This window comes from Sciurus vulgaris, assembly GCF_902686455.1.
Source record: "Sciurus vulgaris genome assembly, chromosome: 11".
NCBI lineage: Eukaryota > Metazoa > Chordata > Mammalia > Rodentia > Sciuridae > Sciurus > Sciurus vulgaris.
The window spans coordinates 12831234-12858579 of NC_136472.1; the positions used below are offsets into that span (position 1 = coordinate 12831234).

A 27346-nucleotide genomic window follows, 5' to 3' on the forward strand; every position below is an offset into this window, starting at 1 on the left:
GGGACTGCTCAAGTCCTCTGGGGAGCACATCTTGCCACCTTTGGAGCTAGAAGCTGTACAGAGTTACAGGACCTTTTTGCTCATCTGGGTCTTCGTTTTGTTTTGGTCCCATCTCTTCTTTCTCTGCCCCCATTCCTCTCTTTTGGAATGGAAATGCTTACTCTGTGCCACTGGATGTTGGATATGTGTAACTTGCTTTTGATATTTTGGACTTCAACCTTTGGGCAATTCTGGAGTTGTTAGGCCTATGGGTCTCTTACAGGTGAACTAACTGCATTTTGCATTATGAGACGGACATGAGCTTTTGGGGGCTAGGCACAGAATGTTATGGTTTGGATATGAGGTGTCCCATAAAAGCAAGAGCTGTAATATAATCAGTTCATGTCAGTTTGAATGCAAGGTAACTGTAGGCAGGGGGACATGACCGGAGGAGGAGAGTCACTGGGCGCATGACCTGGAAAGGTTCATTTTCCCAGAAGCCCCTTCTCTCTCTGATTTTGGGCTACCAGGAGCTGTGTAGCACTCCTCTGTCACACCCTTGCAGCATGCTTTGCCTTACTTGGGTTCAGAGCAATGGACTTGGCTTACTGTGGACTAAAGCTCTGGAATTGTGAGCCCAAACAAACTTTCCCTCCTCTAAGTTGTTCTTGTCAGGTATTTGGGTCACAGTGACGCTAAGATGACTAATACAAGAAGCAAGATGATTATCATAGCCAATCAGATTCATTCGCTCTAGAATTTAAAATAAAACTTTAGAGGAAAGGGTTTTGACACAAAAAAGAAAGAACTCAAGTGGAGGGAGGGTAAGACCTGGGGTGATGCTGTGCTGGGTGCTACCACCACCCCTGGATCCCACTTTGCAGAAGCTGGTTTGAGTTGGGTTTCTGCCACTAGCAATGATGGTCTCAATCAACATCTAACTAGGTTTTGAATTTTAGGTAGCATGGTGCCCTTGGGCTAAAAAGCTCACGGGCAGCTGCTGAAAAGCAAAAGGAATGGCATTCGCCTGCAGGCTTGGCTGGTACAAGCCGCAAGAGAAGACAGCGCTTTAGCATCAGGGACTGCTACGCCGCCATGGGTCTTGTCAATGGCGAAGAAGTGAGGATGCGTGTAAGGCCCGCTGTGGCTTCTGAAGTACTAACCACACAAGTGCTGGAAGACGGGTCAATTTGCGGGGAAACGACCCAGAGCTGTTTCCAGGAGCCCGCCAGTCATTTGTCAGGGAATACTTGGATCCATGGCCACTCCAGTCCTGGAGCCAAGCTATGGAAATGAGTGAGGAGGGTCTGGGGACCCCGCAGATTGAGCCTAACCCTTCTAGGGCCTTCCCTAGGCGCTGGGATGCCACTGGGTCCTCCTCGGGGGCTCCTCCTGGGCAGCTCTGAGCAGCCTTCCCAGCTCTTCCGCAGGAGCAGCTGCGCGAGTCCGCGCAGGCGCACTACCCAGGGCCCGTGGGCGGGGCCAGCGAGGGGCGGGGCCGGAGGCCGGCGGGGCGGGGCCAGGCAGCGGCGCGCGGCCCGGGTCCGGTGGGCGTCCCGCTAGTGCGGTGAGGTGGCTGCGACCGGGTGGGGGGACGGTGTCGTGGCAACTCAGAGGCCGCCGAGCGGGGCGCCCCGCGTGTCCCGGGAGGCAGCGCGGCCTGCCCCGGCGCCCGGAGCGGGCGGGGAGTCACATCCGGCGGGGCGGGCCTCGCGGATCCCGGAAGTGTGGGCGCGGCTGCTTTTCCCCGCGGCGGCGGCGGCCCGGCCGGTGAGCGGGGCTGGGGAGGGTCCGGGTCCGCGGGCGGCGGGCGGAGTCGCGGGCGAGGAGGGGGCGGCGCCGGCCGGCCCCCGGTGGCCCCCGCGCGCCTCCCCCTGGCCGAGGCCGGCGATTGGGCGCGAGGGGCGCGTGACTCTCCCGCCGGCCGGCGCCGCGGCCCCGCGCCCCGGGAGGGAAGAGAGGCGCCGGCGCCACCGCCACCGCCCTCCACCTGCTGTCCCCTGTGCAGCCCCTCGCCCCACGTCGGAGCGTCCAGCGGTCACAGCTGTGGTGTCCTCAGAGCCAGTTTGCCCGTTGCACCGATGGGGAAACTGAGGCCCGAGAGCCGGGTCCGACTTTGGCCTGTGACATCCTGGCCAGGGCCCTTTCCGCAGGACAGTGAGAGGACGGATGGTTCATCCTTGGTTCTGTTCTTGACCTTTAGTCAGGATCCCTCAATTGGGCTACCCAGCAGGGCGTGTGCGTGCCTGCTTCCTCTGCCTCCCCCCACGACCCGCGGGGTGCTTTCCTGCTTTGTGGGGGGAAGGAGTTCTCTGCGGCTGTGTTGAGTTACTGGCAGAGTTGACCAGACCTCGGGGTCGCGGCCACACCATGCCATGCACACTGGGAATGCCTCTCTTGAGCCCAAGGAACTTCACCGACCGTTTCTTGGCCTCAGCAATATCCCAGCTCTTCAGTTGCTGCCCCAGGCCCTTTTCACTCCCTTCATTGGCGCCTCCCCTTCTATCCTGGAGTCCCATTTCCCACTGGTGCATCCAAAATGAGGCCAGTTGACCCCGTTCTGTGAATGTCTACCCTGCCGCTGGAGGTAGTGTTGAGAGGGACTTGGGAATGAAAGTCTCCTTTTTGACTGTTGTCCAGAGTTGCAACCCTGTGGAGACCTGATCTCTGGGTTTTTGGGTGAGACTAAGAACTGCTGGGGTAAAATGCTGGATGCTACCCTAGTTTGTGTTCTTGACAGTGGTCCTGCCCAGACAAGCCTTTTCCTAGATTATCTTGGAACTCTGGCTCGCTGCCACTGTAATTTCCATTAAGCAGGAAATTTTCATTAAAGACGTCTTCATCTGGGCAGCTTATGGAAGGCTGCTAGATGCTGGGCACTAAACTGTAGGGGCATTTTGAATGTACTGGATTCTGAGAACACATCCAAGTCCGCGGTGATCCCACTTTGCAGATGAAGTAAGTGAGTCAGGTAACTTGGCTGGTGTCAGCCAGTAAGTGGCTGAGCTGGAATTTTTAGACTTTGAGTCTCATTTCAAAGTGAATGTGCCTTTTATCCTGTGATGTTGTCTCTTAGATTCCTCAGTTTCCCAGATTTGTTTGACCTTAAAAATCATCTCTGATGTTTGTAAAGACAGAACAAAATGAAAAACAAAACAGCCTTGCATCTGGAAATTCTTGTGATAGTATTTGGAAAGGGTCCCAGGAACCTCTTTTTAACAAGTGCATGATGTGATTGAGAGTTTGTAGATTTGGTGGGCCACTGGTATCTTGGAAGTGGATTATTATTAAGGATTCTTGTTTCCTTTTTTGCTTATTGTTTTGAAGCGTGATGTTAAAAGGGGCATTAGGATAAATAGCCATATTAATCATTTCTGGACACTGTTGGCTAGCAGGAGTAGGGTTTTTCCAGACTGACATAATCGGGTCATTGAAGACCTCCTTTTAATCCAGTTGGACCTCCGTTGTGGGAATTCTGTTGGCAGCTTCCTTTCAGGATCTGGAAGTTTTGGAAAGTTCTTGTTTGTTTCCAGATGGTTGCCCCATGATGGAAAGATTTCTGTAATGGCAACAGTTTCTTAGCTTTGGCTGGCTGGAGAGGCCTGCTTGCTAGCAGGTGCTGCCTCCATTCTTCTTTCTGATTTCACTAGTTGGGTGAAGAACTGAGCAAATAGCAAACAGGTTTGTCTTGATTCAACTGGGGCTGACAAGTCGAGCCCCTGGGGCTTGGGATAGACCGGAGAGGAGGGGAGGGACCATTACCAGGAACACCAGATAACTCCAGTGAGGTAGGCCTAGCTAATTTATCTATACCTGCTCAGTCAGGTTACAAGTAGTCAGAGGAGTGACACCAGCATTGTATAATTACTGTGTTCTCTCATCTAATACATGTTGACTTCTAATTTAATTTCTTTGTAAATAGAGGACATACTTTGTATAGTTTGATTTGCTTTAACTGTGCTGAGACTTGTGTAGCCCAGGATATGGTCTGTCTTGATAAGTGTTCTGAGAGCCCTTGAGAAAAACGTGTATTCTGTTGTCTCTGGGTGGAGTGTCCTGTGGATTTCAGTTAAGTCACGTTGGTTGATAGTGTGGCCCAAGTCTTCTGTGCCCTCCTGACTTTGGCTGTTGTTCTCTTAGTTCTCGGGAGAGGGGCATGACAACTTCTGATGGGGGCTGTGTTCTTGCCCATTTGTCCATGTGTTTTGAGTTTCTAAAAGTGCATGACTGTTTGTATTATATTTCCTTGATGAATGGACCTTATTATGAAATGACTTTCTTAATCCCTGGAAATATTATTTGCTCTGAAATTTGCAGCACCAAGTATTAATGTAGCTAACTCAGTGTTTAAGAATTAGCAATAGTGGAGCTCCAGAATACACAAAGAACCCCCGCAGCTCAACAACAGCAATCAGATAACCCAGTTAAAAAATGGGCAGAGGGCTTGAATAGATATTTCTCCAAAGAGAAGAAATAGTAGCCAAAAAGCAGTTGAAATGCAAATTAAAACCACAGTGAGATACCACTTCACACCCATTAGGATGATTATTATTTTAAGAAAATAGGGAAAAAAACTGTTAGTGAGGGTGTGGAAAAAGTGAAATGAAAGCCTTGTGCATTTTGGGTATGAATGTAAAATGCTGCAGCCAGTGTAGAAAACAGTATGTTAATCCCTCAAAAATTAAGCAGAATTACCATAGGACCCAGCAGTCCCACTTCTGAGTGTATACCTAAAAGAAGCGAAAGCAGGAACGTGAACAGGGATCTGTTCACCCACGTTCTCAGCAGCACCATGTACAGCAGACAAAGGTGCAAGTGACCCAGCGAACACTGACGGATGGAGGGTAAACCTTAGGCTAGGTGCTAGTGCTAGGTACCTTAGACTGCTGCTCAGTCGCCAGGGGCAGGAAATTTGATACACACTACACGTGGATGAGCCTGGAAGACATTAGGCTGAATGGAACGTGCTTTCAGAAAGAACAAATGTCTGATGCTTAGCCGAGGTGTCTAGAGTAGTCAGGTGCTTGGAAGCACAGAGTGGGTGATGTCGCTGGGGTCGGGGTCGGGGGGAGTTAGCGTCTAGTGGGCGTGGAGTTCAGTTTGGGATAATGAAAAAGTTCTGGAGATGGACAGTTGTGATGGTTGTGCCACCAAGAAAATGTACTTAATGTCAATTGTACACTTACACTGTAGGTTGAAAGTGCCTGAAGTGATCAGTGTTATGTGTATGTGATCACAATTTAAAAACAGATTAAAAATCATGGCACATATTTGTAAATCCTCTGACTTTTAAACTATTCATGCTTTATATTTGAAGTAGGTTTCTTATGGTCAGCATATAGATGGATGTTACTTTTATAAAAAATTCAGTTTTACAATTTGCCTTTTTATTTTATTTTAGTTTTTAAATTTACATTTTTTACAATTTGCCTTTTAATTGACATGTTCAGCATTTAATGTGATTACTGATGTTTGAGTTTAAGTCTCCTGTTTTGCTGTTTGTTTGCAATCTGTTCCATGTTTGTTCCCTTTTCCTTTTTCTTCCTGAATTTTTTGGCATTGAGCAATTTCTTACTTCCATTTTCTTTCCTTTGTTGACTTATGAGCTGTAACACTTTTTAAAAAGTGACGACTTTAAGATAGGTAGTAAGTCTTCAGGTAAGCTTAGAGCCTTTCACATGTAGTGTCAGAACTTTGCAGTGGCTCAGTGCCTCCCTGCTAGCCTTAGAATTTTTATCTTTTAAATTGTTACGTTTTACTTCTATGTATGTTATAAATCTCCCAATACATTGTCATTATCTTTTGCTTTAAACAGTCATTTAGCCTTTAAGGAGCTTAGAAAGGAAAGGTCTTTTGTATTTGTTCACTCAGGTGCTGCTTCTGGGGCTCTCTGTTCCTCTGTGTACATCAGGGTTTCCCACCTGTTCCTGTTCCTTCTAACTGAGGGTTTCCTCTAACATTTCCTGCAGTGCTCTTTTGTTAGCGATGAATTCTTTCAGCTTTCAGATGCTGAAGGAAGTCTTTATTTTGGATTTGCTTTGAAAGATATTTTCCCTGAGTGTAGAATTCCAGGTCGACTGTTTTTCTTTCAGTACCTTAAAGATGCTGTTTCAGTATCTTCTGGCGTTGTTTCATGAGTTTTCTGCTGCCGTTCTTATTTTTGCTCTTTTCTTTGTGATATTTCTTTCCCCTTCTAGATGATATCTTATCATGGGCTTAAGCAATTTAGTAATGTCTTTTGGTGTAGCTTTCTTGATGTTTCTTATGTTGGGATTAGTTGAATTCTTTGGATCTCTTGTGTTTATAGTTTTCATGAGATTTGGAAATTTTTCAGCCAGTAATTCTTTGAATATTTTCCCATTCTTCATCCTCCTCTCTTTTGGGAACTTCAGCTATTTGTTGTAAGAGTGCCTGAAGTTGTTTCACAGCTCTCTGATAATTTTTTCTCTCCAGTCTCTTTTTCTCCTTGTGATTTATTTTGGATAGTTTCTATTGTTATATCTTCAAAGTACTGATCTTTTTTCCTGCAGTGTCGAATCTGCTGGTGTTCCTATCCTGTGTGCTTTTAAGTCACAGACAATGGAGTTTTCAGTTCCGGAAGATTGCTTAATTTTTCTTTTAGCTTCTTGAACATTTGGAATATGGTTATAGTAACTATTTTAAAGTCTTTACCTTGCAAATTCTATTACCTGTGTAAGTTTTGGGTTTGTTTTCATTGATCATTTTCTTCATTATCGTCATATTTTCTTGTTTGTATGCTGGTAATTTTTGATTAGATGTCAGATGTGAATTTTACCTTTTAGGGTGCTAAATTTTTTTTACTTACATAACTATACTTGGGAGACTTAAGTTACTTGAAGACAGTTCGATTCTTTAAAGACTGTTCTTAAGCTTTGATAGCTGAGAGCAGAGCAGCCTCTGGACCTGGGCTCATTTCCCCCACTGCTGAGGCAGTACTTTCTTAGTACTCTCCCAATGTCCTGTGTTCCACTGTGGCTGGTGGGGACACTTTCACATCTTTATTTGAGGCCCACGGATTAGTTCCTGTAACCTGATCTCTACTGAAAGATGCCTAGCGAAGCACTGGAGGGGGACCCTCTGCAGTTTCTAGCCTTACTTCACTGTAGTGCTCTCCCCGACTCTCTACCTTGTGAACACTGGCTGCCTTGGCCCTCCTGGACTCCTGAGTCCTTCCCAACTTCACATGCCATGCCTGGAAACTCCAGGCAGTAAGCTGGGGCGACTCTGGAGCTCACCTGGTCTGTTTCCCTCTCTCAGGATCACTCTTCTGGGCTTTCTGATGTTGAGTGTTTGGAAACTAGTGTTTTGTTTATTTTGTCTGACTTTTTAGTTGTTCTAGGTGTCCTTGTTCCTTCGTGTTGGCCCAAAGCAAAAGTCCCCTGTGCATTGAGCACTCGTTGGGTGCTCGTGTGTAGTCAGCCTTGACTCTAGGTGCTAGGTTGCAGAAACGAAGGCGGCACGGGCGGGGCCCCCGGGAGCTCACGTTCTTGCTGGGGAAACGTGCTGCTTGCCAGATCATAAATCCTACCTGGTACCGACAGAACCTTGGGAGGGCATGGATTCTTTGGGAGGGGCAAGGAAGCTCCACAGAGGTGCTGGCACTTGGGGCTGAGCAGGGTATTCGTGATGATGAAGGCGGAAGGAAGAGCGTTCCAGCACAGGAATGGTGGGTGGTGGTTGCGAAGGTGAGGCGGGGGTGCCGTGAACTCCCTGAGGGGTAGGACCCCTGTCTTCCTCCAGTGACAGGCGCTTGCTTTCTGTCCCAGGAGTAGAAGGTAGGACAGGAGAAGTTGGGGTGGGGTGAGCAGCCCAGGGGTGGCTGAGGGAGGGCTACCTGGAAAGGGAAGTTCAGGGTCAGCTGACACTTGCCTGCCAAGCCCAGGACACAAGATTTTAAACACCAGAGCACTGGGGAGCCTGAAAGGTTTGAGGCAGGGTCCGGAGTACTCCTGGGACATGTGGAAGAGGGTTGAGTCTTCCAGCAGGCAGGCAGCTGCTGGAAAGGCGGGTGTGGGTGGACATCCTGCAGGTGAGTTCAGAACTTAGTGCAGCCGCCTCCGCTGCCTGTAGCCTGGGGAGTAGATATGAGGAGGCTCTGGCCCATGGCCTCTTTTTCTGTGGCCGTCCGGTTACCCTCTGCAGCCTGTCTGCCTGTTTGTAAATCTGCTGGACCCAGGCGTGGGCTCTGCAGCCACCCGCCTTCTGTAGCCCAGGGTGGCCACACACACACTGGTGGGAGCAGTGTTCCGTCATCTCGCACCTCGTGGGGACACACCTTGCGTGACCCTGCAGACTCCTGGATATGTCTTTGCTTGGCCTCATCTGGATCCTTCCTTAAGGGACGATGGAATTTGCTTGCTCAGCTTGCTCTGTGCAGATTAGAAGGGGACTGGGGAGGGTGACAGCCGCAGGTCGAAATCCTCTCCTGGCCATCTGAGCGGGCGGGACACAGGAGAAACATGGGAGTTGGTGTGAAGGTTTAGGATGCTTTTCTTCCAAGTCAGAGCCACAGGCCAAAGAAGAGACCTCATTTTAGTCAGGGAGTTTCCAGAGCAGGCCGCTTATTAAATCCCTTGTTCCTTGACTGTTGCATCGTCGAAGCTGATGACTGTTCTCTGATTACATCCAGCCACCGGAGTCATGTCACTCTGTTGACGGATGCTGTCTCTGGAGGCGCCGTCTTCGCTTCCCTCGGAGTCCACGTGGAGTGCTGAGTTGCAGAGGTAAGGGTGAGTGGGGCCCATGAGCTCAGCCATGGTGGCAAGGCCACAGTCATCGGTCGAACCGAGCCTGAGGGCAGGGTGCTGGACCTTTCAGGTGCTGGCCCACTTTACCCTGGAGGAGACACTGAGGCTGGCACGATAGATTCTCCCGACGCTTCCCAGCCAGCAGATGACCCAGAGTGCAGGGTTGTCCGCCTTCCGGACGCTGAGCTCTTCGCCACTGGGTCTGCCCCTCGGAGTGGGGGTCTGGAGGAGGCAGCAGGCCCTGTGTGCCCACTGAGGAATGGGGCATTGGCCTGGGCGCTGGTAAAGGAGCCCAGTTACCGAGCTGGCATTGGTTGAGGACCACGTTGTATTGGGTTCTGAACTCAGTCTGACGAGTCCTACTCTTGGGGAGGCTAGTGGCAGCTGTCAGTGATGACATTTATAAAGTTGGTCCCCCAGAGCAGACCCTGTTTCATGGACTTGGTCAGCGTTGTGTGGTCCGACGAGCCTGGGCCCCTGCCGGACACCCTGGGTTGAACTTCGGCTTCAGCACTGCCTCCTGGTGAGCAGGGGGACTTCTCTTCAGCACCCTTCCCTCCTCCCTGAAAGCAGCCCTCCCGCGGTGTAGCTGTGAGGGTGACGTGCTTTGCGTGTCCAGCACCTATGGGCACCTGGCGAGCACTCTGGGAATCTTGTCTTCGGGCACTGCCATTGGTCCATGTGGCCAGGAGGGAGATGGAGAGGATGGCGGTAAAGCCTGATGTGACCCCTCCCTTCTGCCGCAGAGCCCCTCACTCTGCCCTGCTGAAAGGGAGCAGAGAAGGGGACTCCGGTGGGGTGGTGATCGTCAGGATCAACAGAGTTGAGGGCTTCGGGCAGTGGTTTTCAGACACTTAGCTGCTTGGGGAGGAGGCAGGAGGAGCCTTCGAGCCTTAGGAAGGCAGAGGGAGCAGGAAGCAGCGTTTTTAAGATTGACCCAGAGGTGCGTGGCAGGAGGTCGTAAGGAGGAGACGCTGGATGCGGGCCATTCGGGGCCCGCAGCAGTGATGGGTGTGCTTAGAGGCTCCTGAAGCCTGACCAGGTAAAGCCGTGGAGAGTCAAGGGAGGTGTGAGGTCTGAACTGGCCCCCTGGAGGCCTGAGGGGCTGAGGTTGCTGGTGGCAGTGGTGGTTGGGAGGGGAGTAGGGTTTTGGGGAGAGAAAACTGGAGTTGGAGTGTCAGGATGGCAGTCTCCCTGCTGGAGTCTCCCGCTGCAGCCCAGAGGCTCAGCCGGTTTGGGAGGAGTGTTTGGAGCAGGTGTGCGGGGTCATGCAGGAAAAGCAAAATGCCCAGATCCTTGCTGGGGCGGGGCACCCTGAGCAGCTGGTGGTTCAGCTCAGAGAGTGGAGAAGCCCTTTTCCCACCACTCCCAGGGCCCCAGCACCGGCACAGCAAATGGGCTCATCGCTCCCGCAACTTCTCACCTGGGGTCCCAGGTCTGGAGATTTTCAGTGGTGGAGCTATTACTGAGGAGCAGTAGGTCGTTACCTAAATATGTGGGCAAAGGTGACAATTTCCTTCTTGAAGCCTTATCCTGAGAGAGTGTACATTGCCCCGTAGATGGACCTCTGTGCTTACATTTGCAGGTTTTCGTTCTGTTGATTGGGCGCCTGTTCAGAAAGCCACACCCTGCGCTCTCTCTGGATCCGGTTATTCAGAGTCCTTTGGTGTGTACCTAACTGGCTGCCTGGAGAGGTCAGCCTGTGGCGTTTTATAGCAATACCATGTGAGGTGTGCGAATCAGCGCAGCCTAGGACCTGCTCAGCCAGCCTGCTGCCAGGTGGTCTTCTAGCACCTTTAAAGAGAGTGTGGTTCTCATTAATGCCTTACGACTTTGTGATGTTGGTAGGTTAGCCCTGTTTTACAGAATGAGAAAGGCTGAATAATTTGCTCAAGGTTACACAGCTAGTAAAAAGATCAGGCTGGGATTTAAATCTAGAAATATTTGGCTCTAATGCTCACACTCTTCTGCCCCACTTCATGCTGACTTAATTAGTTAGTGCTGAGGGGTGGGGCGGGACTTCCAGCTCCCGGCTTCAGCCATTGCTTAGAAGGAACAAAACCCCAAAACATCTCTCTTTCTGTGGCTTATGCTCCAGTTTTTTTCTTTTAATCTTTTTTTTTTTTTTTTTTTTGATACTGAGTGTGAACCCAGGGGCACTTTATCACTGAGTTACATCCCCAGCCTTTTTACTGTTTTAATTTTGGGACAGGTTCTCACTAAATTGCGTAGGGCAATTTAGTTGCTGAGTTGCTGAGGGTAGCCTTGAACTTGTGATCCTCCTGCCTCAGCCTCCTGAGTCACTGGGATTACAGACATATGCCACTGTGCCTGGCACACGCCAGCTTTTGAAATCGTGGGGAAGACAGTCAGTGATGTTTTGGGTGAGGTGAGAAGAGTGGATGGTTTGATTTCTTTTTATTACCTCCTCAGGAGTCTGATAGTTGGGTATGTGGCTAGAATCATTCTGGGGAAAAAAAAACAAACTAGATAAGGTCAGCAAATATTTCCTTTTTAAGTGGCAGGATTAGGAAGGTTTCCAAGGCAATAGCAGGTGTTTTTGACATGAGGGGTCAGATGGGGCCAGTTTCCTTCAACATGTGCAGATTGAACTTCTCAGGTTTCTATGGTAACAACTTCTGCCAGTATTGTAGGTGGATGTGGGAAATTTATAAGAAGCAGAGGGGCTTTACAGCTCTGCTCGCAGTGTGAACTCAGGCTTGCTGGCAAGTTCAGTTGGTTGACAACGTGAGGAGAGGGATCAGAGCTGCAGCCTCCCGGCCCCACTGCAGGGCCTTTCGGGGATTCAGTAGTAGCAGTCGCTTTGCCTGACTCAGTAGTGCACCCTGGGGGCCTTGTTGCCCCTAATCACCAGGTTACCCCAAGAGGTGAAATGAGTGGCATTTATTAAGTGCTTGGGAATTTGCAAAGCCCTTTCATGGGGCTCACTAACCTGAACCACCCAACAGCCCAAGGGAGGATTATCATTTTCCAGGTAAGAAACCTTTGGTCGAGGGACTTGGTGAAGGTCGCACAGTTAAAGAGCACAAACCCCGCTTGGCTGTGGGAAGTCAGTCCTTGTCTTTGCATCTTTGCAGGGAGAGCTGGCATTAACTGGTTGGGCAGAGGCAAGGAGCGAGGGGTCCCGAAAGCTTCTCCAGACTGGCATGTCCTTACTCTGATCTTCGTGTTGGCCTAGGAATCCCTGCCTTTTGTTTTTGGCTATACTTTGTCTTTTTCAACTTGTTCTTGGAATGCGTCTGACCAGGTGAAACCTTGTTCTTGAGCTGAACAGTCAGGCAGAGTTCTTCCCTGAAAAAGAACCATCAGTAACTTTGCTTTTTTGTTGTTTTTCCTGTGAAGCCCAGATCTGGAGGCTGTCTCCAGTTCTGGCCCTGGCCTGCTCCCCGCAGAGGTTCTGCAGCTGCCTCTGCTCAGGTGTGACCAGAAATGGCACCTCCTTTGGTCTCAGTCCACAGCCTTTCATCTGCCTTGGGGCCTTGCCATCTTCCGCTAGATCCCATTACTCTTGTTCAAGGCACGTGGAGCAATTTAGGCAAGACACTTAAGTAATGATAGCGGGGTGTGGTGGCCCCCACCTGTCATCCCAGCAACTCAGGAAGCCAGAGGATCCCAAGTTCAAGGCCAGCCTGGGCAGCTTGGTGAGACCCTGTCTGGATATAAAATAAAAAGGGCTGGGGATGTGGCTCAGTGGTAAAGCATGCGAGCCCCTGGGTTCAATCCCCAGCACACCCCCCGACCCCCACCAAAAGAAACCTATTCAGTAATGAAAGAAGTCGAAAGCTGAACTCAAAGCAGCAGGGGCTAGATGCCAGAGGTCCCCTCAGGGGGCTGGACCGTAAGGCCTGGGCCAGCCTGGAAATGCTGTCTCCTTGCTCTGAGGGTGCCACTCTGGCTTTACGGCCTATGACCCCACCCTCACCCCTCTCCAGGGTTTGTGGCCGAAGGAGGGTCTCCAGGATGCTGTGACCTGTGTTTGTCTGCACTCACCTCTGCCCACTGCTCCTACCCACTTCTCTGTGAAGTCATCTCTCCCCATGTGGCTGGCAGAGAGTGTGGTTTGATTTCAGGTTAGGAACCATAGTGCATAGGTTCTGGTGGCCCACCCAGAGTTTACATTGTATCACCTTAGAGTTGTCTCCTGGAATTGACAGTGGGTGACATGCCTAGGTCTGGATTTCTGGTCCCCCTCAGGAGCTGGCGGGCCTGGCAGAGCTGCCTGCCCTCTTCCCTGCAGGAGGAAGCTGGAGCCTGCTGGGTCCGGGCGCGTGCCAGGGCCGCACTCCCTGGGTGCTTAGCCTGACTTGCTGGCCCGGGTGTTGTAGGTGGCTGGGGTTGTGATCGCTCATGGAAGTGAAAACTGCAGAGGGGACAAAACTTAATTGAAAGAACAGGAAAAAGAAAGAGCCTTTCTCCTCCTCAGGGGCCGTCAGCCCTGCAGTGGGGACTCATTTTCTCTTCTGGTGCAGTGATCATGGATGAGAGCTCATGCGTGGCTTTCTCCCTCGTTCCCAGCCTCATCGCCTCTCTACTGAAGGCATCGCCCCCAGAAGAGGTGTGGTCCTGTACCCTGAATGCTGTGCAGCTGGGCCTCCCTGCTCCCTGTAGGGCACTGAGATCCCAGTGGCTCCTGCAAGAGCTCTGCTGCTCCCAGCCAGCAGGAGCAGTCCCTCCAGCCACCCCGGCCCCACACCCCGCTTCATGCCCGTGCCTCTGTGGTTCCTTTTACTGTGTTCACGGTGATTTGTGGGTTTTTTGTTTGTTTGTTTTGTTTTTGTTTTTGTTGACTTTTTAAAACCAAACTGAGTTCCTTGAGAGGTAGGTTCAGTTCTCATGTCAAGGCTCAAGCAAGAACCCAACAAATGCATCCCTCTGCCCCCATGTATCCTTCATCCCTTGATGTGGGACTTGGCACAGTTCTTGGCACATACTAACTGCTCAGTAAACGTTCGTTCAGGAAAGTCATGGGGAAATGAAGGAAGGCTTGAGTAAGCGGGAGGAGGCTCTGTCCTCAGGTCCCCGTGTCTTATAGTCTACTGGCTGACTGACTCCATTCCCCCACTTCCTCCTTCTCTTTTATGCGCCAGTTGGCCAGGCGCAGGGAGTACGGAGACGAATAAAGCACGCTCCTGTGTGCAGGGGGCTTACCTTTACCACCTTCCCTTCCCCTTCTCTTCCCCTTCCCCAAAGGTACATTCCAGAATTCCTCAGAGGAGCACCCAGCGTCCCTCTGCCATCTTGGTCGTGGGAGTGGGTCTGAGTCAGAACCCTAGTGCCCACAGCCTGAGGAAATCGGGCTTGTCGGGCCACCCAGAAGCGAAAGCCTGTGGACTCCGGCCCTCTGCGTGACATCTCAGCCACCCCAGGTCTCCGCTGTGTGACATCCCTGGTTGTGGCCCTCTGAAAAGCAGCAGTTCGGACTTGCCCACCTCGTTGGCTGGCGGGGAGCAAGAGTGCGGGCTGGGGCGGACGCAGATTACGGCTCCAGAGAACTGCACTGCTGTCGCCCTGGCTGGGTGGCGCTGAGGAGCAGGTGACACCTGACCTGAGAGAGAAAGGCACTGGCTGCTTCTGGTGGGCGATGCCGTGATAGGTCAAAGACCCCCAGCCTAGGTGTGTGAGGGCAGCCACTTGAGCACCTCCAGCTGAAGGTGGGACCTTGGGGCCAGGCTACCCAGCTGGCTCGTGGCGGCTTGTGGTCTCTGGATCTCGTGAATAAACTCAGTCCTCATCACACCCTGCGACGGGCAGAGTGGGGACAAAGGAAAATACCAGAAGAGGGAAGGGAGTGGGACCTCTGGTGTCTGACCCCCGAGGTTCATAGGACCTTACCAATGCCCTTCCTGTTTCTTTCTGAGCCTTGGATCATCTCTGAAGTGGGGGTAATTAAGCCTCGTCATGCTCACTTTACTTACTAGGGTGATTATATGACCTGTCGGGAGGGTTTGCTAAGGGCTTTGATAGCAGAAGAAATGGGCCATGTGACCAGCAGGGTTTGTTTTACCCATTTTATAGGTGAGGAAAACTGAGTCCCTGAAGAGGACATTTGGCCTCCAGCTCTCTGGCAGAGTTGTTTGGAAATCCTGAGCACACTTCATTCTGTGCTCAGGAAGATGAGGATGTGTGCCCTCTGAACCAGGAGAGAAGCCTGTGGGCAGAGGCGGCCCTTCCTTGTGGGCCGGGGTTTCCTGGCCCCTGGGAGCCCGAGTGCAGCAGGTGGCGTCTTCGCATGCACCTCCCTGTGGTGTCAGTCACAGCTTGGGCCCTCAGGAGCTGTAGGTCAGCGTTTGTTCTGTGATCCTGGCAACGTGGCGGCCCACTTGGACACCGCCTCACTTGGCGATGCTCCCTGACATAGGTCTGCTGATTTAGAGCCTAGGCCCAGTGTGACAGGCAGCTTGGAACCGTCTCCGTGCTCACACAGGGCCAGCCATAGGTGCTGAAGGAAGTGCGTTGGGGTTCTGGACAGAGCCTCACCCGGTAGGAACAGCCCGGCTCACGTCTCACCTGCCTCTGCTGTGGCCCTGGTGACAGACCCCCTCTCCCCCCTCTCCCTGGTGCTTGCCTTTCCATGTCAGGCGGGGCCGCTGCAGAGTGTTGAGGAAGGGGAAACAAAGACAGTGGATGCCAAGCCAGCTTGACACAGTGGCTCTGTTAAAATTAAAACTGTTTGAAGTTGAATGGTGCCCTGGAGATTCTGAAGTTCTACATCTGAAGGAGGACCGAGGACTTTGGCTTTAAACACGTATTCCAGGTGATTCTGATGCACCTGCCAAGAAACCTGACTCATTAAGGCCCTGCCACTTGCACGCTGCCTGGCCCTTGCTTCACTTCCAACCTTCCTCTTTCGGTGTTGGGTAATGTCCACGCCCACTGTTCAAGAGAGTTGTCACGCTGCTCAGATACTCGCATAGTACTCCCTGTGTTCTAGGCCTTGCTCTGTCAGATGAGAAACTGAGGCACAGAGGTCAGATAACCCAGCTAATGAGTGACAGGATTCCAGCCCAGGGAGTTGGGGTGCAGAGTCTGTTCTCCTAACTCTAGGAGGCCAGTGACTCTCCAAAGGACCCCTGAACGTCTCCAGGACCCTTCCTGGTTATGCATGAGGTCAGAGCAGTTTTCCTAACAGTTCTGAGACATGGGCCTTCACCGTCTTCCACGTGTACACGGTGCGTTTTCAGAGCAGGTGATTCTGGTGGCTGAGGTATTCTTGTGTTTTAAACCTTTCTCACTTGTAATTTTGAATACTGCACATCCTAAAGCTGTGATCCACACAAGGGAACTCTTTGGGGACCTTAGTAATATTGGGAGTGAGGAGGGTTCTGAGACAAAAAATTTGCCGTGTGTTCTTTGAGACTGTGTTGCCTTAAAGTCCAACACGTGGCAACTCCAGGATAAGTGGTTGGGGACGCCGGGGACTGTCCCAGGGAGCCTAGGCTCAGCTCAGGGCTCTCGAGATGCGTGGGAACCTCCATTGGTGTGAGTGGGTCCTGACTGTGGGCTGGCGCTGTAAGGAGCACGAGGTGGCAGCCAGCTGCGCGTGCAGAGCCTCCATCCTCAGCCTGCAGTGCGGCTGCGCTTGGTCCTGACTGCGGGAGTGAGCAGATGCTGTTTGGTGGCAGGCCTCTCCTGGGTGGGGCTGGTCTGCACGTGCTGCTGTGGCCCAGCAGGTTCTCCGGAGGCCTTGGTCACCGCACATCATTCTGTGGTGTTGAGAAATCTTGCACTGGTGTTCTAAGCCAGGCCTGCGCTGGCCCAGGCTTGGCCTGTGTGATCTCCTTGAATCTGTGAGGGAGGTGCTGTTGCTTGGCCCAGTTGACAGATGAAGAGCTGAGGCTCAGGGAGGTTCCGGTGGGTGAGGCCACGGCTGGCAGTGCAGGTCCTCAACTCGCTCTCGCTCTGTGTCACAGGTCTCTGTCTTCATCACATCATTGCTTGTGGCAGGCCTGTGGGCTGGTGACACAACAGCAGCGTGCCTCCCAGGCTCTGTTCCATGCCACGGTCTTCTCAGGCCCGCGTTCTCCCCTCCAGCTTCCGGAGCAAGGGCTTGGCGCAGGAAGGTGAGGTGTAGACAGAGTCCAGGCTTGAATTTTGGTTCTGCCGTTGCTGGCCACAGCCAACCTAACCTTTCTGATGCATCGTCCGTGTGTGGGACAGTTGATGCCACCTTGTGTTACAGTGCCAGGAGGACTTGTGCTGTGGGTGCACAGAAGCCAGTGGCCTCCACTGTGCCAGGACTTGCTGGAAGCTGTTCTCTTTCTGAAAGACTGGCCCTGGACCAGCTTCTTTGTGACCGCAGGAGGGACAGTGGGTCGCTGGGCCCTGGCCGGCCTCCTGAAGGGGAGGCTGCAGGTGGACTGGCCACCTGCAGGATGATGGGCTGACCCTCCTGGCTTAGAGGTTGGAACTATGTTCAGTCTTCGCTGAATGACAAATAACGGTGATGCCTTTTTTGGATTGCTCTTCATTAGTAGGGTGACCACGTAATTTGTTGTTTAAATCAGGACATTTTTGTGCATGAAAGGCATCACCAATAGCCTCTCTAGAACCAAGGGCATAAACCAGGACTTTCCTGGCAAAAGGGAGTCTCCCCTTTCACCTTCCTGACAGCCCTAGGAGATACCTTTCCCTCCTTGGAGAAGGTTACTTCTGTCAGTCACCCTGGTTCTTGTTCCCAAACACCTGACTGAGTCATCGGTGTGGCTTCTGAGCTGACTGCCAACAGAGGGGATGGCAGGACCCTGGACCCTTGATTTCTGTGGTGTTGGAATCTTTTGAAAACTAGCAATCTTGGTCATGAGAAGAACCAAAATTAAAGCTATAAAATGCATGTCTACAAAAGATAAAAAGCATAAAGTAGCCAGGCATCATGGCTTCCACCCATGATCAAAGTCACTTGGGAGGCTGCGCTGGAGGATGACCTGGCAAGTTTGAGGCCAGCCTGCGCGGCTTAGTGCGACCCTGTCTCAGAATAAAATGTCAGGGCTGGGGATGGAGCTCAGTGGTGGTGCTTGTCGGTGTGTGAGATTCTGGGTTCAGTCCCAGCACACAAAAAAAGGCATGAAAGTGCCAACAGAAAGGAAGGGGGTGCTGGTATGTGCTTCCTCTCCTCGGTCCCTGGGATTCCCTTCTGGGCTAACTGTGACCCATCTGTCACGCAGATGATGGGTGACCCTCTGGGCAGTGACAGGGAGAAGACCACTGACACCAGTTCTCAGTCAGCGGGTGTCCTGTCCTGGTCAGTTGATTTCTTTTCCTCCTGACTGCCTGAGAGGCCAGTTAGGTGATTCCTTTTTTCTGCTCTGATGAGGCCACACATGACAGTTCGTATTGGTGACACGCGGAGAGGGCTGCAGTTGCAGAGGATTCTTGGGGAAGCCTGAGGTCATTGGTGCTCTAAATAGAACAAGCCGTGACACAGTAGCGCCTGTGATGTGGAAGCAGCAGAGCTCCGCATGTGGAGTTGGTGTATTTCTGGTTCAGACAGAAATAGACACCCACCAGAGGGCAGGGTGGCCTCGGCGCTGGCAGGCGGCCCTCGGCCAAATTTAGTCTCCATTCCTGCTGCCTTCCCGTCGCTCCTCAGGGAGCTTCCTCTAGTGCCTGAGGGACTGTGGGTCTTCCCGTGCCCTTGCTCATGCTCTGGGTGGAAGGGGTGCGCCTCGTTCTCCTGGGAATGTCTCCCTGGCACTCCTGCCCCTCCTGAGTTCCCCCGTGAGGTGGTGTCATGCGAGGAGAGCTCAGTCTGGTTGTGACGGATAATACGTGTGGGCTCGGGTCTGCCTTTCTGCCTTCCTGCCGCTCCTTCCTCACTTGGGTGTCGCTCTGTGTTTGCAGGGAAGGATGGAGAGCCTGAAAGATAAGACCCTGCAGGAGCTGGAGGAGATGCAGAATGACCCGGAGGCGATTGACCGGCTGGCCCTGGAGTCCCCCGAGGTAGAGGGAGGCTGTTGCAAGGCCCGAGGAAGACCACAAGCTCTTCTTAAGGATTTGAGCTCACTGGGAGTTTTAGCCACATTCCTCTCCCTTTTCTGTGGAGTCCACCCTGGTTTGGGCCAGCCAGAGGTTTCATGCCAGTCCTTGGGTCATCTGGGAGCCTCGCGAATGGTTGGGAGTCCAGGGCCCCATGTGGAATTGGACCCCTGGGACCTCCCAGGGACCCAGGCGTCTGCAGGTCCCCACTACCCCACGGTGTGGTTCAGTGCCTGCCTTTTCCCCAAAGTGGACCCTGTGTCTTCAGTGGCTCAAACTGCTAGGCTCCCTTCGGGGCTGGGTGCAGTTCATGCCATTGGATCTGTTCCAGTCGTCCTGGACCTCGTTGCCTTAGCTCCTAGTCACAGAGTCCTCGTGGGAGTAAACACAGTTGGACGCTTAGTGAAGGACTCCTGCCCTCCCTGCCATCTCCTGTGATCCATGCCTTCCCTCAGGTGGGAGAAGCCAGGTGACTGATGGTGGCTGCCCCACTGGAAATCAGCACGGTGGCCCCTGGACTGGCTGCAGCCTGCCCGCTGCTCCAGGGGCTTCTGTCTCCTGGCCCCAGCTTGGGGGAGCTCCAGGCTCACCTGAGTAATGTTTGGAGCATATTCTTACGTTCACTGACGATCTGGTGTGGCGTCTCTTCTGTGGATTCCAGTGTATTAAAGGAAAACAGAAATGAAGCCACCCCATCCACACCCCCCTGCTTGTCCCTCCCCAGAGGGACAAGCTCCTGTCCTCACTGTGCTCTCTGTCACCCTGCTCCTCCACCCAGGGAGGCATCTCGCTGCATCGGAGGTGACTGGAGGTTAGGTCTCCTGGTTCAAAACTTTCTGAGTATTACGTAGACACTCAAAACGTTTTGGATTTCTTAGCTTTTCAGATTTGGACTTTTGGATTAGGGATGCTCAGTGCGTGTTAAGTACCAAGTATTCCATGAATCTGTCATGTGCACAGTGTTGTGGGAACTCCAAGGCCTGCTCCCACAGAGCACGGAGCTTGGCAGAAGCAAACCTTTACGTAATTATCGTTAGTTGACTTCCAAACTGAGCAGGCTGGTAGAATCTATGATGAAGCGTAGACCCATGGAGAACGTAAGCAGAAACAACCTCTTGGGCAAAAGGCAACTTGAATTTTGTGGTGTGCAGCTGTGCCTGACCAATCAATTTGAAGGCTCTGAGGGAAGAAAATTATTCATTGTGGATGGGGCAGAAACAAAATAGGGCAGGCCGCTCAGACGTCCAGAGAACCTTTGGTGAGCTCTGCTGCCCCGGTCCATGAGTGGGATTGAGTAACTGCGGTGGTGAGAAGGGCGAGGAGCCCACTTGGTTTGGGTTGTGGACGTGGCTTGAGGAGGGAATTGGCAGGGGTGTGTTTTCTGTGTAGAAGAGAGTGAACTGAGCGACCAACGCAGGCCGAGGGATTTGCTCTGAGCGTGGTGTGGGACGCACGTCGACCTACAGATGAACGGCAGAGGCTTCATAGTGACCCAAGGGAGGAAATCGAGGAGATTGTGGGTTGGGAGCAGAAGTAGGTAGGACAAGTTTTAGAGGAAAATGGTGCAGTATGGATTTATAGGGGAAGGCCGGGGGTCAGCAGTGGCGGTGCGGGCATGCCAGAGGGGCCCTGTGGGGTGTGTTGGAGAGGAGGCCTCAGGCCCCCCGCTCTGAGTCAGCCACATAAGTAATAGTACTCCTCCATGGCCGATGAAGAGACCGAACCTCACCAGTGCTTGCCGGTCAGTGTGCTCGCTCGGTGGCCGAGGAGGGTGTTGGTGGCATGTGCCACGGTGCCAGGGCTTGGGCTCTGGCTGGGCACGCGCTGGGTGTGCTGTCTGAGTCATGGCTGCCTCCTCTTGGAGGGGCGCTGTGGCTTTTCTCCAGCAGCCTGCAGCCTGCCTCATGGTGTAGGGCTTGGGACCTTGAGCAGGGGCGGCAGGTGGCAAGACCTCCCTCGGAGCCCTTATGCAGGCCTCCCAAGGGCTTCTTGTGACTGGTGCAGGATGAGCCAGTCTGGCCTGGTTCCCCTGTGCTGGCGCTGGCAGGTTTAGGGCCCCAGTCTTCCCTGTGGAGCTGGTCATGCTGAGCTGTGCCCGACCCCTGTGGTGGCTGCTGAGTCCTCTCTTGTGTGCCACGTGCTGCTGTTGGTGTGTGGTCCCCACCATCTTGGGGTGGTGGGTCTGAGTCTCCAAACCTCTCAGCAAATGGGTAGGGCTCCACACAAGGACAGCGGGAAGGGTTCCGTGGCCTGCACCTCATCAGCTGGCAGCTGCAAACCCTGGCTGAGGGGCACAGTGCTGCCTGGCTTGGGGAAGTGTTTTCATCAGAGGGCATTCAGGGGCACATCCAGGATGGCTCGTCTGTACGGCTGCGCAGGACACCTGTGGCCTAGGAGGCAGCGACAAGTCTCCCATCCCCTCAGAACAGCCTGACTTGCAGGCCTTGTGGAACGTCCAGCTTGTGGTCTGACCTGGGCCACCTTAGTCCTTCTTAGTAGTCCTTTTGACTCAGGCTTGGGGATAAGTAGTTGGGACTTTGATCCTGCCCCTCCTATGATGCCTCTGGCTCTCTTCTACGGATTGCTTCTCTCACTCCCTGAAGTCTGCAGTCATGGTGGGCTTGCAGTAAATCAGGAGGCCTTGGCAGGCTGTTAACCTGAATACCAGTTTCTCATGTGTGTCCCCCTCCTGGGCTGCCAGATCACAGATAAAGTGAGGCACCCAGGCCAGAGTGCCTGGTACAGGGTCTGAACCCAGGTTTGTGTGCCTGTGCTTAAGGGATGGGCATCATCCCAGTTTCCCCAAGGTGAGTAATGAATCCAGAAGCCCCTGACCCAGGGACAGTTGTTCTTACTGCTTGTTTTCCCACTTTTCTAGGTCCAGGACCTGCAGCTGGAACGAGAGATGGCACTCGCCACCAACCGGAGCCTGGCTGAGCGGAACCTGGAATTCCAGGGGCCCCTAGAAATCAGCCGCTCAAACCTCTCGGACAAATACCAGGAGCTGCGGAAGCTTGTAGAACGGTGCCAGGAACAGAAGGCAAAGCTGGGTAGGGACGGCTGGCCCTGGGAGAGTGTTCTGGTGTCCCTCTTAATGCAGGGACTGCATTCACAGTCGGGTTGGAGAGGGCACCTGGAATGGTGTGGAAGACCAGGACAGGAAAGGGCCAGCAGCCTCTGCGCCCCTGAGCTGAGCACTCTGCACACAGTGGTGTGTAAGGGCAGAGGGACTGTTGTTCTCATCATATAGATGAGAAAAATTAGGCTCAGAGCTGTGCCTGAGGTTACCCAGCTAGAAATAGGTGGTGTTGGGATTGGAATCCAGAGAGAGATGCATTCCTTGCCACTGCCAGCCAGCAGTGTGGGTGGGTGAGGGAGTGTGCCCCTGTTAGGTGAAGCGGCCTCAGGATCTAGTCCCTTCCTTTCTGGGACTGGTGTTGGTGAGCTGCTTGGCTGAGGCCTTGACTGGGCTTTCCTGCCCTACTCTATTCAGGAACGGGGTCGTCTGAGGGAACTGGACCAAAAGGGTCCAGCAGACCCACCCCAAGAGACTGCATAGACTCTGGGTGGTGGCTGGGCCCTGTGTGTGCAGAGGGTGTCCTGAGCACCTGTCCCAGGTCTCTGCCCTTAGCATGGAATCAGGCAGCACTGTTGAGATGCCAACCTTTCCTGCCCTTCCTTCCAGAGAAGTTCTCCTCAGCACTGCAGCCAGGGACCTTGTTGGACCTTCTGCAGATCGAAGGCATGAAGATTGAGGAGGAGTCCGAGGTGAGGTGGAGAGTTTGGTGCTCCTCTTCCTTGGACAGGGTGTGGGCCCGAGGAGCAGGGCCCTGGTGATGAACACTCCTGTCTGCAGAGCAGGAGACAGGGGCGCCTAGTAGATGGCAAAGACGGGGTCCCAGTGGAGGCCCTTTGGCTACAAATACAGTGGTGCCCCTTACCCATGTAGGGCCCTTTCTAAGACTCCCAGCAGATGCCTGGAACTGGCTAGTACTGAGCTCTGTGTATACTATTATGCTTTTTTCCCTGTATCTGCATATCTAATATATAAATTAGGCACAGGAAGAGGTTAGCAGTAACTAATAATAAAATAGAACAATCATAACAATATTCTGTAATGAAAGTTATTTTTAAAGTTCATCAATTGTTTATTTCTAGAATTTTCCATTTAATATTTTTGGAGCAGGATTGACCTTGGGTAACTGAAACTGCAGATAGTGAAGACTGCTGTGTCAGGGACCTGGTCTTGCTGGCCGAACCTGAAATGGACGGCTGACAGAGGCCCCTGGGCAGCTCACAGACTGGGTGGGAGGGTGGTGCACCCGAGCCTTGGGGGTCCCTCTCCCACTTCCCTTTTGCTGCTGCCTCTGGGCATCTATTCCGTCTCTGGGCAGGCTTCCCTTGCTGGGTGGAAGAGCTTCAGGTCCTCCTAGCCCACGGGCTTGCTTGCACAAGTGACTGAGAAACTCCCGTTCATCCGCTGCTCAGCACTCGTGCAGTGGCCACTGTGGGCTAGCACATCGGGGCAGGGCACTGGGGTGACCATGACGGACACAGTTCCTACCCTTAAGGAGCTGACATTCTCATGAGGGAGACAGAGCAAACAGTGATGTAAGAGGGGTCAGAAGAGGGGGCACTTAAAAGAGAAACTCCAGGGTGGAGTTGGGGAAGACTGGGGGAGCCTGGCGTGCACTCATGACAGGCCATGCAGAGTTCTGACCCTGGGCAAGCCGGAAGCCCTGTGTCAGTTGACTTTATGTCTTCCAGGCCATGGCTGAGAAATTCCTGGAGGGCGAGGTGCCCTTGGAAAAGTTTCTGGAGGACTTCTCCTCCATGAGAATGCTGTCCCATCTGCGCCGTGTCCGTGTGGAGAAGCTCCAAGATGTGGTGAGGAGGCCCCGAGCTTCCCAGGAGCTGGCTGGAGATGCCCCTCCACCCCGCCCGCCACCCCTGCCCCTGCGACCAGGCCCTCAGGCCACACCCCCTGTGGCCGAAGATCAGCCGCCTCCACAGCCGTCTGTCACCCCTCCCTACCCTTTGCCCTACAGCCCATCCCCGGCCCTGCCCATGGGCCCCACTGCCCAGGGAGCCCTGCAGCCGGCCCCCTTCCCCGTGGTGGCCCAGCCCTCCGTCTCATACCCTGGGCATCCGGGCCCGGCCTACCCGTCAGCCCAGCCAGGACCCAGGGCTGCTGCAGGCTACTCCTGGTCCCCACAGAGGAGCGCTCCACCTCGGCCAGGTTACCCTATAGCCCCGACAAGCACCCCTGGCCCTGGGTACCCCTTACCAGGCAGGGCCCCCAGTCCTGGTTATCCTCAGCAGGCCCCCTACCTCCCAGCAGGAAGGAAACCTCCCTACCCGACACAGCCTCCACTCCCAGGCTTCCCAGGACAGCCCCAGCCCTCAGTGCCCCCTCAGCCCCCATATCCCCCGGGGCCCACTCCTCCCTATGGGTTTTCCCCACCTCCGGGCCCAGCCTGGCCCGGGTACTAGCCGTGGTTTGGCTCTGTGGCCCTTCCGTCCTCCGCCTACAGCAAGCCTTTGGCCTGCCCGTCGCTGAGATTTGAGCTTAGTGGTTGGTGCTCCCTGTGGGCCTCCTCAGCACAAGGAGGTCTCGGAGGCACCTGGCTGGCATGCAGGACCCCACAAGGCACTGAGGGTGTGGGACAGAAGCTCACAGAACTCGCTGGCTTTCTGGCCAGAGGCCCTCCTGGGAGCCACTCTGTCGGTAACTGGCTGTAGGCTGTAGGTCCCCTAGGCCAGTGGGAGCCCGGGTGACGCTGTGTCATGTATTTGTGCACATCTCACGTCTGTTTCCCCAGACTGAACCCAGCGCAGCTATCTCAGTGACAAGGTGGCCTGGAGTCCCAACCATGCCCACACCCTGCCTCTCCCCTGCGATTGGGCATATTTGACACAGAGTCCCAAGCCAAGGATGCAGCTTTGTGTCTGAACATTCAAGAATGTTCTGCCCCACATACCATGGCTAGGGATGGTTTGGAGGGAAGCACAGATTTAGGGGAAAAACAGTAATTTTAAGTCCCGTAAAAGCCATAATTTAACTGCCGTAGGCTGGAGGCAGAAGCTCCCCATGCTGGTCTGAGCACCCGCAGCGCCAGCACAGCGATTGTGACGTGGGTTGGGACGTCCCTCTGGCTGGAGGGAGTGGAGCAGCTGTAGCCCGGGAGATTGTGGTCACGTTGGGGCTCAGCTAGAGTCGGGGCCCTCCCAGCCGCCCTTCCCTCAGGGCCCCCCACTCTGGCTGGCTTTTCTGAGGCCCACCCATCCATCCACTCCTTTAGTGCCTTGAATCTCATTCGCAAGCTGCCCCTTCGCCCTTCATCGCCCCATGTATTTCCCGGTCCCCCATCTCCCTGTAGACGGTCGTCAGACACCCTAACAGTAACTTCCCAAATGGTGCTTTCCAGAACACCATCACTACACCGGGTCAGTTTCTCTGCACCTCTCTCATCTTCAGAATGTAAGGGGCAGGGATCGTGACTGTCACATGCAGCCCTAGCACCCCGTGGGCTTTTAAGCGTGTACAGAGTACATGACGACACTAGGCCAAAGCGGGTGACGAAGGAAGCATTGACCTGTTTGTCCCAGATGTGAACCAGGTCTCAGCAGAGCCTGGAGCTGCTGCAGGTTAGGAAGTTGTATGTGCCTTGAGACACCCATGCCCTGTGTCCCCAGCCTCTGGTGGGCCTGGGTACGGGGGCCGAGGAGGAAACCTCGCCTTCTGGTGCCTGCCCCCTCCCCGGCCTGCGTGCCACCTGTGGGTGTGTGTGATGCTAGATCAGCAGTTCCTCACCAACTGTGCTTGCTTCTTGTAAGTTATTTATGAAGAGGAATCACTAATGGAGTTTGTCTGAATGCTTCTGAATTGGATGAATGATCGCCTGTGTGTTCGTGTAATTCATTGCCATAATAAACTTCGATGGGTTATGCGTAGTGTTGTGGCTCTGGTGGGCTCGCTTCGGGGTCCTGGTTTCTTCTGCAGCCTTCAGAAGCATGCTGTCCTGAAGGCTTCTGCCTTCTGACCACACGGCACCTTCTGTCTGGATGTCATCCCTTGAGCTGCTGCCCTGCCCAGCCTTCACCCCTGGGCCTGGCTTTTCTGGCATTTCCTTTTCCTCTCCTGTTCTTCCGTTCTCCTCGGAGGGGCCTGCACCTGTGCCTTGTCCTGGAGAGCAGTGGCATGCAAGGCCAGAGGCTCCCGCTAGGGGGGGCCCGGGCCCTATCCCAGCTTGGTCCATGCACATTCCTGCCACCTGCTGGGCTAGCAGGAGTGTCTGCTGGTCAGCCTGGCAATGGCCCATCCAGTTTCTAAGGTGGGATTGCAGGGCCTGCTCAGAGGGACAGGGGACACTCAACTGGCTGCTCTACTAAGGACAAGCTGGCCCTCTTCCCAGCATGTCCCTGAGTGCCGCTGCCAAGCTGGTTTTCAGAGGCCAGGGAGAATGTCTTGCTTTCTTCAGGACCAGCAGCTTCGAGGGAGTTGGGAGACCAGGTTTTGACGGTCCCTTAAGTCAGCCCTCCTGCCTTGCCTTCCCACAGGGTGACAAGGGCAGACCTGTGGAGGGTGCTGGGGTGCCGAGTGGCCAACCCCCGTCCTTGGTAGTACTGCATAGCATTGTGCTCGTACGTGCATTTTCTCCTTGCGTCCTCTCAGTGGCCCTTTTAACCCCACTTTTAAACAGGAAGGAGACTGTAAGGCAGGTGGGGCGGTGGCCAGGTTGTCCAGCCTGGGGGCAGAGGTGAAAGTGGGCCGAGCCTGTTGGATCCCAGGGGCTGCAGGACTCTGCCATGCCTTCGTGGTGCCAGAAGTCATCTCCAGGACAGCCGAGGATCCCTGGCTCCAGTCCAGTGTCCTGTCCTGGCTACACACTGGCCTCACCTTGCTGCTGTCTGGGGTTAAGGACACAGGACCTCAGGGAGAGCCGAGGATGACCTACCTGCAGGAGAAAGCTGCAGACTGTATCGTGGCCTACAAGCAGGTCACCTGCCTCAGTTGTGCCAGAGCAGCGGGGACACCAGGGCCGACTTTCTACGGAAGGACCAGTGAGCTGCACCCCGCTGCCCTTCGTGCTCCTTCTTGGGACCGCACACACCTGGGACAGTCACAGGCGTTTCTCAGGCAGTCACCAGACCTCGGGAGGCCTCTTGCTGCACGGGATAGACCCTCCATGTCCAGCCTGGAAGGGATTCCTAGCCCAGTGGGGATACTTGGGTGAGGCCCTTTGAGACAGCCTTCCTGCCGTCATGGCAGGTCCCTCCTGAACCCCAGACCCCTGACTGCCGATGGCTTGGAAGCAAGGATTGTTGCTCAGTGGTTAAGGAGCGTTCCTTCTGGACCGTCTTCCTCAACAAGAGGCAAAGATGGCAGAACCCTGAGCTACACACGGATGCTTCCAAGGGTCATCCAGCAACATCAGGATAGAGCGCCCTCTTAGGTGGGTACGTGGGTGACCCTGCTTCTGTGTTCCCAGCATGGTTGGGCAGATCTATGACCTGGACTGGCCATCTCAGAACTGAGGACTGGTATGGGGGCGGGGCACCAATCAGATGTCTCTGGAATGCAGCCCCATGCTGCACACCCATCA

At 53.8% G+C, this 27346-nt stretch overlaps 1 protein-coding gene across 3 annotated transcripts; it reads left to right on the plus strand.

The window, feature by feature from the left end:
* The first annotated feature begins 1488 nt into the window (after window positions 1-1488).
* On the plus strand, window positions 1489-27233 carry VPS37C (VPS37C subunit of ESCRT-I). Of its 3 annotated transcripts, XM_079104381.1 has the most exons (6): window positions 1492-1749; window positions 8630-8723; window positions 18606-18704; window positions 21619-21790; window positions 22426-22508; window positions 23508-27229. In XM_079104381.1, the coding sequence occupies exons 3-6, from the start codon at window positions 18612-18614 to the stop codon at window positions 24231-24233; spliced, it is 1074 nt and encodes a 357-aa protein (XP_078960507.1). In that variant the 5' UTR covers window positions 1492-1749; window positions 8630-8723; window positions 18606-18611; the 3' UTR covers window positions 24234-27229. The 3 variants fall into 3 exon arrangements, with proteins under 3 accessions (XP_078960508.1, XP_078960507.1, XP_078960506.1); XM_079104382.1 differs by lacking the exon at window positions 18606-18704 and having other exon boundaries at window positions 1489-1749; window positions 23508-27233; XM_079104380.1 differs by lacking the exons at window positions 1492-1749; window positions 8630-8723 and adding an exon at window positions 16341-18487 and having other exon boundaries at window positions 23508-27230.
* Window positions 27234-27346: the final 113 nt, after the last annotated feature.

Excerpts from the sequence above, each read along its gene's own strand:
- VPS37C (XM_079104380.1), top strand. The coding sequence starts at position 18,224 with ATGTGGAGTTGGTGTATTTCTGGTTCAGACAGAAATAGACACCCACCA. Across the intron at positions 18,488-18,605 it reads CTCCTGAGTTCCCCCGTGAG|GGAAGGATGGAGAGCCTGAA; the intron begins GTGGTGTCATGC and ends CTGTGTTTGCAG. Across the intron at positions 22,509-23,507 it reads AGATTGAGGAGGAGTCCGAG|GCCATGGCTGAGAAATTCCT; the intron begins GTGAGGTGGAGA and ends TATGTCTTCCAG.